This window comes from Hirsutella rhossiliensis (genome assembly GCF_020360975.1).
Source record: "Hirsutella rhossiliensis strain HR02 chromosome Unknown scaffold00011, whole genome shotgun sequence".
NCBI lineage: Eukaryota > Fungi > Ascomycota > Sordariomycetes > Hypocreales > Ophiocordycipitaceae > Hirsutella > Hirsutella rhossiliensis.
Genome location: NW_025408677.1, coordinates 2,389,102 through 2,399,838, shown reverse-complemented (window position 1 = coordinate 2,399,838; position 10,737 = coordinate 2,389,102). Strand labels below are relative to the sequence as shown.

Below are 10,737 nucleotides of genomic sequence, written 5' to 3'. Positions count from 1 at the left end.
AGAGCTAAAGGACCCTAAGATTAAAAGGGCTATCGTTAGCTCTTTTAATAAGAAAGCCCTTAGCCTAGACTCCCTTAGCTTCCTTCCTATCTAATACGCTTATAAGGTTATTCCTACGGTCTTTAATAGGGCCTATAAAGCCCTATTTAACTAAGGATACTACCTTAAAGTATAGAAGGAAGCTATAAGAATTATACTCCTTAAGTAAAATAAGCTAGACTATACTATCCCTAAAGCCTATAGGGTTATAAGTCTACTTAACTACTTAGGGAAGGTCCTCGAAAAGCTATACGCTACCTAGCTAAGCTACTTAGCTAATACGGCCGGGCTTTTAAACCCTACGTAGCTAGGGGGATAAAAACAGCAGTTAGCTATCGATACGGCCTTCCTCCTTCTATACTATATCTAAAAGAAGTAGGAGTCTAATAAGAAGGCTATTACTAGCACCCTCTTATTAGATATAAAAGGCGCCTTTAACTTCGTATTAAAGGAATAGCTTATAAGGGTCCTAAGGGAATTAAACCTCCCTAAGGCCCTTATAAGCTAGGTAGACTACTTCCTTACTGAAAGGAAGATCTAGCTAGCCTTTAAGGGGCAAACCTAACCCCTAACGGACCTAGTAATAGGGGTACCTTAAGGGTCCCCTATTAGCCCTATCCTATTCCTCTTATACGTAAGGGGGATACTAGCGGCTAAGGGGTATTAGCTATCTTATATAGACGATTTTAGTATCTCTATAACGTTAACCTCGGCTAAGAAGAACGCCCGGTAGCTAGAAGCTATAGCTACTAACCTATTCGAATAAGCTAAGGACTAAGGGGTCTATTTCGACCCCTCTAAGACGGAACTTATCTACTTTAGTAGGCAAAGGCAGCCTATTTTAGAGGGTATAAAGGTAGGAGGCCTATTTTTCGAAGCGAAGCCCTTAGTACGGTAGCTAGCGGTCTTCTTTAACTCTAGGCTCCTATTTAAATAATATATCGAAAAGAAGGTAGCCTCTATATAAGCTGCCTTTAAAGGGCTATCCCGCTTAGTCTCTATATAAAGAGGCCTATCGTTTAAAGCTTCGAGGCAGCTCTACTAGGCCTACGTGACCTCGATAGTAGACTATAGGGCCTAGCTTTAGTATAGGGGGCCTAAGACCCCTAGGAGCTTAATAAAGCCTTTCTAAAGGCTTTAGAACTAGGCCCTCCTAAAAGTCCTAGGGGCCTTTAAAGGATCCCCTATTAGGGCCCTAGAAGCTAAAGCAGCCCTCCTACTACTAGAGGTACGGTTTAAAAAGGTATGCCTCTCCTATGCCCTTCGAACCCTATACCTCTTACCGAATCACCCTATAAGGCAGGCTTATAACCTAGCCGTATAGGATAACCTCGCCGACTTAGGCTCTAACCTAGGAGCCCTAAGCTATATTAGGCTCTATATATAACTCTTCCGCCTCCTTAAAGGCCTAGTAGCTATTATAGGGCCTAACTATAGCTTAGAAAGAAGGAAAGCTAGCTAGGAGCCCCTATAGGCTCTAGAGCCTAAGGCCTCTATTACGATAATAGAGGCCCTTAAGCCCCTAGCTAAGAAGTAGCACTAACGCCTCTTAGCTAACCTAGCTAGCTTAGAAGACTTCGGGCTATAGCCCTTAGTCTTCTATACCGACGGCTCTAAGGGGTGCCCTAAGGGGTCCCCTATAGTGACTAACGCCTACTCCTTCTATAAGATAGGCCTAGAAAATAGGCCTAGTAAGGCGTACTACGAGAACCTAGGGCCCTCTATCGAAGTAGCCGACGTAGAGCTATTCGCGATACTAAGGGTCCTAGAGGACCTAGCTAAGAGGCCTCGGCCTCTAAGGTCTAGCCCCCTTAACCCCCCTATAGAGGCTTATATCTTTATAGATAGCTAAGCCGCTATATAAAAAGCTAAAGGCTACTCGGACCTAGCTATATATATTAGAAGGCTCTTAATAAACCTAGAGGCCTTCTATAATATACGGCTATACTAGTGCCCTAGCTACCTAGGGATCTTTAGTAACGAGCTAGCTAACTAGCTAGCTAAGAGAGGCCTAGGGGCCCTTACGTAAGGGACCCCTATAGTCTCTATTAGCTACCTACGAAGAAAGGTCCGATAAGCTACTAAGGACTACTAGAAGGGCCTCTAGGCTACCGAGGTAGCTAAAGGCCCTAAGGCTAAAGGCTTAGGTAAGCACTATACGTCTATTTAAAAGACCCCCCGCCTAGCCTTTAGCCCGGAAAAGGACCTTATAGGAAGGCCTAGGCCGACCCTTTTAGCCTACTACTAACTTCTCCTCGGGGCCGGCTTCCTATTATCCTTCTTAAAAAGGGTTAATAAGGTAGGCTAAGACGACTACCGCTATAGCTAAGGAAGGTATACGGCTAAGCACCTTATCCTAAGGTACCCGAACTATAAGAGGGAAAGAGAGGTCCTATACTAGGCCTTAAAGGGATAGAAGGAGGCCCTTAGCCTACCTTTTCTCTATAGCACTAAGGAAGGAAGGGAAGCCCTTATAACCTTCTTAGCTAAAATAAAGATAGGAACGGCTAAGTAGCTCGAAAAAGAGTAACCTAGGGGCCCTAGGGCCCTTAAGGGGGAAAAACACCGCGTAGGAGGAACTAGATTAACCTTTCCTTTATCTCTGCCTTTATAGCTACCCTTTCCCTAATTAGTTATAAGCCCCCGGGCTCTATAGCTAGCTAGGGCTACTAATAAGGGCCTAGGCCCTTATTAGCCTCGCTATAGCCCTAGAGGCTATATACGAGTAATAATATAAAAAAAAAAAGGGCTAGATAAGTAATACTATTGCTATTTAGTAGCTAAAGTAGGTTTTTATCCCTTAAATAAGGTACTATAAGTAAGGCAATCCTCTTCTTATTATTAACGGCTATAGGAGTTATTAGACTAATAATTTTATATATAAATGCTTTTAAAATAGTATATATCTCCTTTTCCTACTATTATACTCCTTATATATCCTTTAACTACTTAATATCTCGGTTTTCTTACCTATTAAGGCCGTATACTAACGTTAACTTAAGAAAATTATATCTTTCGACGATATAGCGCTAATTAATAAGGCTACCTTCCTTTATATTTACTATAAAGCCCGGTAGGCTAGCCTAACTAAAAAGAATATTAAGGGAGGTTAGCGCGGGTTTAGTTTATAGCTAATTAATATAGTAAAGCCCTTATTAAGCCGCTTTATCTTACTATAGCCGTTAACGCTATTAACGCTATTAAAAAGGAAGAATATTAGCTCCTTAGCTAATAATAATGCCCTTAAAACGCTTAAACGATTATAAGAAGTTCGCCGCCTCGTTATAGGGCTAGAAAATCGCGGTTAAGTTAACTATATAATCCGACTACTTTTTAGTAAAGTTAGCTATGCCCTTAATAATTAAAATTAGTAGCTTATAGCTACCTAGCTTCGAATATAATAGCTTAAGCATTAAATATCGTCTACGGCCTTAAAAATAGAAAAAGGTTCTATAGGATCCTAATAGCTAGTTTATATAGATTAATTAAGTTATTAAGACGAGGCAGCGGCTCGAGCGTATCCTCGAGCCGGCTGCTATTACCGCAGCTAATTAAGACGTAGATTTTAAAGCTCTATATAGTAGCTGGCAGCTTAAATAGCTAGAAAACACTATAATTAACTATCGTAACGTTAAAATACGGCTTTAATTACTGTTAGAATGTGCCTGCCTTAGTATTGTAGAGAGTGCCGGTGTTAGGGTGTGCCGGACTTTAGGTGGGCTGACTTATACTTTCCCTACATTTAGCCGGCTCGTTAGGCAGACCGGTCGGCTCTATAGTCAAGGCCTATAGGTACTTACTAGGCGCGCGCGGTATAAATAGGCGGGGCGGGCTAGCGTTAGTACGTATCTTAAAAATAGGGCGAATATACGGATAGCAATACGTATATATAGAGTTAGCAATACTCTTTTATATATAGGGGGAATAAAAACAGTGCATTGGATAATTAAAAGGGGTCCGGTTTCTTTATGTAGCTGCATTACGCAAAGCTTAATCGGGCCTTCCGATGATCCCGCTCTGCTTAATGCCTAGCACCAACACTCTAATGGGACCTCGCCTCCCAGCGTCCCGAGACGACAGCTTGTCTGTGCGGCTTATAAAGAGGCACACGGTGGCTCGACATCTCTCGTCGATTCTCTACCTTACTGCGACTGCTATGTTCGTAAACCTGGGGCCGACTGCGCACCCAAGATGCCCCGGTTCCTGCATTGGCGTCAGTTTTCCTCGCTCCTCCTGGAGCCGCGAGACTAATTCGCCCTTTGCTGCAGCTTTCGAGGTCTTCGCGACGAGTGTCGGTGCCTCCCCCGACGAGGGTGAGCGCTTCCCTTTACTCTGCGTGGCAACTCTGTCTAACGCCGTCTGCATTGTCGCTCGATCAGTCAAAATCATATTTTCGTTTCTCATCTCCTACCCGTTGGCCGGGGTCCTGAAGCGGCTCCCAGACGCCAAGCCCCAGCGCAAAAATATATTCATCATAAGGTACAAGCGACGCCATTGTCAACTCCCCCCCCCCTTCTCCAGCGAGCTCCCTGACGCATGCTGACCACTCTCCTTGTTGGTTGCAGCACCTCCATCTTTTACCTTGTCGGACTGTTCGACCTGTGGCGCGGCCTCGCGAATCTGCTTGCCAGTGCGGCCGGCACCTTCTGCATCGCCAAGTACCTTCGGAAGAGCCCCTACATGCCCTGGATCGGCTTCGTCTTCCTAATGTGCCACATGTCTCTCAGTCACATCCGGCGCCAAGTTGCCAACAGCCCGTCCACGGTCGATATCACGGGAGCCCAGATGGTCCTAGTCATGAAGCTCAGCGCTTTCTGCTGGAACGTCGCCGATGGCCAGCTGCAAGATGAATACCTGTCAGACTTCCAGAAGGACCGGGCTCTTCGCGCCCTTCCTTCGGTCCTTGATTTCGCCGCATATGTCCTCTTCTTCCCTGGCCTCCTCGCCGGGCCCGCTTTTGACTACGCAGAGTACCGTCGTTGGATCGACACGTCCATGTTCGATATGCCTTCCGAAGTCGAACCCGCAAAACGACCTCCTGTGAGGAAGAGGCGCAAGATACCACGCAGCGGCACTCCTGCTATGCTCAAGGCCCTATATGGTCTGCTCTGGATCGGCCTGTTTGTTTACTTGTCATCCACTTTCAGCCCGGAGCAAATGGTGGCCAAATCGTACTTGCGGCATGGCCTCCTCCGCCGCATTGGAATAATGTACATGGTGAATCTGGTAGCCAGATTCAAATACTACGGCGTATGGACATTGGCCGAGGGTTCTTGCATCCTTGCCGGGCTTGGCTACAACGGGGTCGACCCCGTTACCGGCAAAGTTTCGTGGAATCGCCTCCAAAACATCGACCCCTGGATGGTAGAGACGGCTCAGAACCCACGAGGTTACCTAGCTGGATGGAACATGAACACGAACAATTGGCTGAGGAACTATGTCTATCTGCGGGTGACACCTCGCGGCAAGAAGCCGGGCTTCCGTGCCAGCATGGCCACTTTCGTGACCAGCGCTCTCTGGCACGGCTTTTACCCTGGATACTACCTGACCTTTATTCTGGCGAGTTTGATCCAGACGGCCGCCAAAAGTAAGTTTGATCCAGCCTCGCCATGCCATGTAGTCTTTTTTTTCAACCCCAGAGGCATCTTCCGGACTGCTCCTGCCCCCTGGTTTGCCCATTTACCAGCTCGATGCTAATATCATGTACTAGACTTCCGCCGCCTTGTCCGTCCCTTTTTCCTGGATCCCATTGGTGGCGGATCAAACCCCTGGAAAAAGTACTACGACGTTGCTAGTTACATCGCCACTCAGCTGACTTTCTCTTTCGCCACAACTCCCTTCCTCTTACTCGAGTCTAGAGAATCCGTCCGTGCGTGGTCTAATGTATATTTTTATGGACTTGGTTGGACCCTTGCCTGCCTAGCCTTCTTTGCCTCGCCAGGCAAGGCTGCCTTGAAGGCCGAACTAGATAAAAGACAAGGCAAGGCGAATGCCAAGTTGGTGCGGTCCATTAGCACCGAGAGCCTGACGGGCGGGGAGCCGATTTTAGGCATTTCGAAAGATCTTGAGCAGGACATGAATGACGCCATGAAGGAAATAAGGGCTGAAGTAGAAGCGCGGCAGCGAAAGAAGGCGCCGTGACGTCAACTGGCTTGGTTTATCTAGACAAGCCCCAGTCGCATGTTACTCATTTGATCCAAGAGAGCAATGCCATCCAAATCGAGCCACAAGGGCGCTTGTACACCCTGTATTGATCATTATTATCCAATGCTCATCTGTCATTATCAAAAACTCATTGTCTCAACCCCAATGTTAGAAGGTATCAGGTCCGTCTCTGAGTCAAGGAACAAGGAAAATCCCATGACTGGCATAGCTTCGTCAGTCATCAAGGAATAATAACATCTACCCAGGCCATGGCCACTACTGTCGGAACCAAGCCTTTGCTTTCGCAAGCAAACGCCCAGGAGAGAGAAAATAGCAGGACATATCAATGTTTGACACTGAGAAGACGCCAGAAGATGAATGAGATGCAAAGGTCGCAGATTCGCCAAGTCGAGAATAAAAAGGGTCGTTATGTCGTCATGTCGTCATGATGCCTTGACATGGGCACCGGAGCCGGCATTGGCCAGGGAGCTGATGCAATTGCAAGGCCGGTCAGTATCTCCATTGCTGGCGTACGCCAAAGACGATGAGAGCGATAATGGCACCGATGACGAAAATGCCGACGATACCCATGGCTCTGTTGAGCGTCCTCCACCAGCGAGCATGGTTGTAAAGCCGCATATCCAACATGTCCATCGGGGAATTGGCCTCGAGCCGGAGATCGAGATGACTCATGCTGGGATTCATTTGCGCCATTTCAGGACCCGATATGGGCGGGAGTGGAAGGAAGGAGGCAATCGCCCATGCTGTCCCGTTTGTCCGGTCAGTATCCGCGAATAAATCGGCCCATCGTGAGGAGTTCGCTACTTACCCAAGGGAAAGACAAAGCCTACCACGAATAAGATGGGCTGGAGATTCTGGCGGCTGAGCCAGACTCTGTTGGTCGACCACACAGCAGATGGAGGTTCCCAGATTCCGTATCCAATTGCGCGACGGTCCCTGCGGAGATGCGGCGACCAGATACTTGACGTCTGCGTCCTCAACCTGCTAGCTAAGGGAGTGGTTGTGTATGGTGCCGTGTCGGTGTTGTCACCGTCCGAGGTCGTGCCGCTACGTCTTGCAGGGGAAGCTGGCTCGCGTGGACGTCGCCGGGGACTTTGAATGACAGCGGGGAACAGATCAGCGCTCGGGGACCGACTGGGAAAAGTGCTGCCGCGCGAATCGCCGGTGAACTCCGAGAACATTGATTCAGTCGACAACTTGGCAGCCAACCATCGGCGCTCGCCGCTGCCATAGTAAAGCCTGCAAAAGAGTCAGCCATCACCGAGCACCTGGACCGTCTCCTGGATGTTTGGTGCTCCTTTACCTGGCCCATGCTGGAACCGAGGAACGACTGAGGCTGCTGCTGCGCGAGCTGCTGGAAGATCGCAGGTTCCTATCGGATGAATAGCTGGATAAAAGGCTGTGCATTCGAGAGCGGGACGGGTGGTGATGGGGTGCCTCGAGGTCTGTGAGACCATCACCGTGTTCGTCTTGATTCCGAATCAACCGTATGGTGTTGCGATGCTGCTCCCGATTGGAGAGCCTCCTGTGCACGGGCGACGGGCATGCTGGGTAGTCGCCCACCGCATTAGCTGCCACCACCTGGCCTTGACCGCCGCGGCCGTTGGAGCCAGGCACCGATGAAAGGGTATGTGATCGGCCTTTGCTGACCCCTGCACTGTCTGAGGTGACTGTCGACAGCGCAGGGTCCCACTGAGGCCGCCGAAACAAGGCCCAGCGGGCGTTGCTCGAACCACTGTTGGCAGGCCGATGTGAAGAGTCGTCCCCCGAAGACTCGCCTGCCATGCATGTGGGAGCAGCTCCGGCGAGTAAAGAAGTAAAGGTCTCCTCGATGACGATGCTGGACACTGAGCTCAAGGAACTGGCATGACTCGAGCCGCGAGAACATGACTTCAGCACGCCGGGCTGCTCCGCCGAGTTTCTTTGAGAAGGTTGCAGCGGCGACACGAGCAAGCTTTCCCTCGAGAATCCCGACCTCAGCTTGAGACGGGGTGCCAAGTCGCCACTGGCGACATGGTAGTTTGCTTCGCTTTCGCCGGCTTGGTCGTCGACAGACTGGCTGGAGGAGGTGTCGCCCAGAACCACCACGTTTGCATGGCTAGAGTTGGGTGTATATACACCTTCGGGATCAGTGCAGAATGACTCCTCTAGAGTACCCGAGGCGGCGGCGCCAGGGGCCGGAGAACTATTGGCATAAATCTTATAGTTGGACCTCTCGGATTGGGTGGATCCTGATCGAGCGGACTGGAAAGAGTCTCTGGCGCAAAGGGGACTGACATTTGGCCGAGAGGTTGGAGACGCCTTCCGAAGGCGGGACAGTAGCCGCGGGTTAGAAACGGACGATTTCACGACACTGGCAGAAGCTGTCTGGCTGGCGCCTGGAGCGCGACGGTGCCCTTTGCGCAAGCCACCCACGAAGCGATAGTTCCAGGACGAGGGCGAGGCACAAGTTGAGCGACCAGAGGCGGGCGTTGGCGAGAATTCTTCGTGAAGAGGCGAAAGGGGAGAGCTGCAGCGGTCATCGACGAGAACGATGGAGGCGGAGGGGTCCCGGGAGCTGCTCGGAACTGTCGAGGACCTTCGCGCGGACTTTGACGAGTAGGTGGCAGAGGAGGTTGAGCAGGAATGAGGAAGAGGGGAGAACTTCTTGTCCGAGTAGAGGCTGATAAACTTGGACCGACGCCGGAAAGAAGTGGGCTCCGGCGACTGCTGCTGGGGCTGCACTGGTTCCGGCGACCGGGGAGACTCGGACGGGGATAGGGATGAGCGGGACAAACGATTGACGTTGCAGTCCGAGAATGTGGACGGGCGAGAAATGCCCAAGTGAGATGGCTCGCGCGTCTGGCCTCTGTGATGGCTGGGGCGAGCCTTGTCTTTGCCCTTGTCGATGGATTTGACCCCCGACGGCGAGTCTGGGGAAGCCGGGTCAGAGGGAGAAGTTGGGCGGTGGACGCCGGAGGCTGATCGGGACAGGGTTGGGAGCGAGCCATCGAAGCTGAGGCGAGGAGGAGTGTATGGCACTAGCCGAACTTGGAGCCTGTTTTGCTCCGAAGGCGTCCGCTCGTGAAGGGCTCGGCGCTCCGACGCACGAGGCGGCGTCGCGGACATGCTCGGCTCTCGTTCCGACCACTAACCACTAACCACTAGACGCCGCCAGCGGGTGCAGCCACTTCCATTGCCCGCAAGCACTGGACGCAACAAGGCGACCCGAACTTTGGTGAGCCAGAGCAAGAAAAGATCGGTGATTGAATTCAGTCGACAGGAGGCCGGGTGATGTAGTAAGAAGGTGCCACGCTGCTTTTGACGGCGAGCTGGATTAAGATCAGGTAAAGTATCGCCGGCAAGACAAAAAATGACTCTGCTGCTGAAGCTGTGGCTGCACAAGGCAAAGCCGAAGTGGTCGACGGTCTTGGTTGCGCGAGACTATAATTAAAACGAAACATTCATGGTGAACATGGCACAAGCGAAAGGAAATGCCGGGAGGACGCTGTGATGTGCGGAGGTCCCTGAAACGAAGGAGGACGAGAACGTGGAGGAGAAAAGAAACTGCGAATAAGACGAAGAGGAAGATATTTCCTGAAAGACACCGGAACAGGGTTCAAGATGGTTTTGAAGCCAGACGAGGCCAGAGAACGATGCAAAGACGATGAGTGGTGGCAGGAATCCGAAGAAGAAAAGAGTTAATACAATACAATAGACGGTAAGGAGGGACAGGACTCGAGGGTCACAAGGTGAAAAGGAGTGACGGAGAAAGAAGGGACAGAGGCCACCGAAGAATCACCACGACTAGCAGTAACATGGCATCAATCACCATGCTGACCGAACGAGGAACAAGAAGTAGAACCACCGACCGGGTCAAGGGTGGGTTTTGTCGCAGTCGGGGCCTCGGCTTTGTACACAGACGACGTCTGGATATCCACGAGGCCGCATAGCGCCGCCGGGCGGCTTGACTGACCGCCTACCAACCAAGCAGGGGAAGGGGGAGGAGAGATGAAGAGCGAACGGATCAACGAATAAACGAAGACGTTTCCATGTGCGCGTATGTACCTTATGCATGCATGCGCTACCAGTGTGGGTGCTGGTTGGGACATGAACCACGGCGGGCTGTTGTTTTAGTGGGCGTTGTTTGATGACCTCCTGCAGCCAGTTGCAGCAGCGAGAAGCAGGGGCGTGTTTGTTCGAGGAAGTGATTAGGCACCAACTCGGAGGGCAGCGAAGCTCTTCCAGTCCAATACCTCCTGCGTCAGTCGACTGTCCCCTTTTTCCCTTCTCGCACTGCCTTGTCCCTAGACGCCTAGGGAGGGGCGCGGTTTTCCTCGAGACTCGGGTCGGCGGGAGCATTGTCCAGATTCGCGGTTCCATCAAAGTTACCACGATTGGCACTCCAGAGCCGGTTCCATCAGGCCCATGTCCTGTACCGGCCCACGATCGGATCGCATGAAGCAGCCGAGTCAGGCCTCTTTCCCCTAGAGTGGTTGCAGCCGTAAGCGCGGCCGGTTCGCGTTTTCCTCGTGTGGCCACGCCCTGATTGCC

The 10,737-nt window shown here is 50.9% G+C and overlaps 2 protein-coding genes across 2 annotated transcripts; one reads left to right on the top strand and one right to left on the bottom strand.

Moving 5' to 3' along the window:
- Positions 1-4,230: 4,230 nt before the first annotated feature.
- On the top strand, positions 4,231-6,180 carry HRG_09093 (MBOAT, membrane-bound o-acyltransferase family domain-containing protein; the record flags this gene model as incomplete). Its single annotated transcript, XM_044867564.1, has 6 exons — positions 4,231-4,252; positions 4,308-4,352; positions 4,419-4,518; positions 4,605-5,626; positions 5,750-5,908; positions 5,963-6,180. The coding sequence occupies 6 exons, from the start codon at positions 4,231-4,233 to the stop codon at positions 6,178-6,180; spliced, it is 1,566 nt and encodes a 521-aa protein (XP_044717585.1).
- A 513-nt stretch (positions 6,181-6,693) lies between these two features.
- HRG_09092 (serine-rich protein) lies at positions 6,694-9,312 on the bottom strand (the record flags this gene model as incomplete). The annotated part of the gene is made up of 5 exons (XM_044867563.1): positions 6,694-6,947; positions 7,013-7,443; positions 7,508-8,505; positions 8,554-8,927; positions 8,982-9,312. 5 exons carry the CDS (start codon positions 9,310-9,312, stop codon positions 6,694-6,696), a joined length of 2,388 nt encoding a protein of 795 aa, XP_044717584.1.
- Between the last annotated feature and the right edge of the window lie 1,425 nt (positions 9,313-10,737).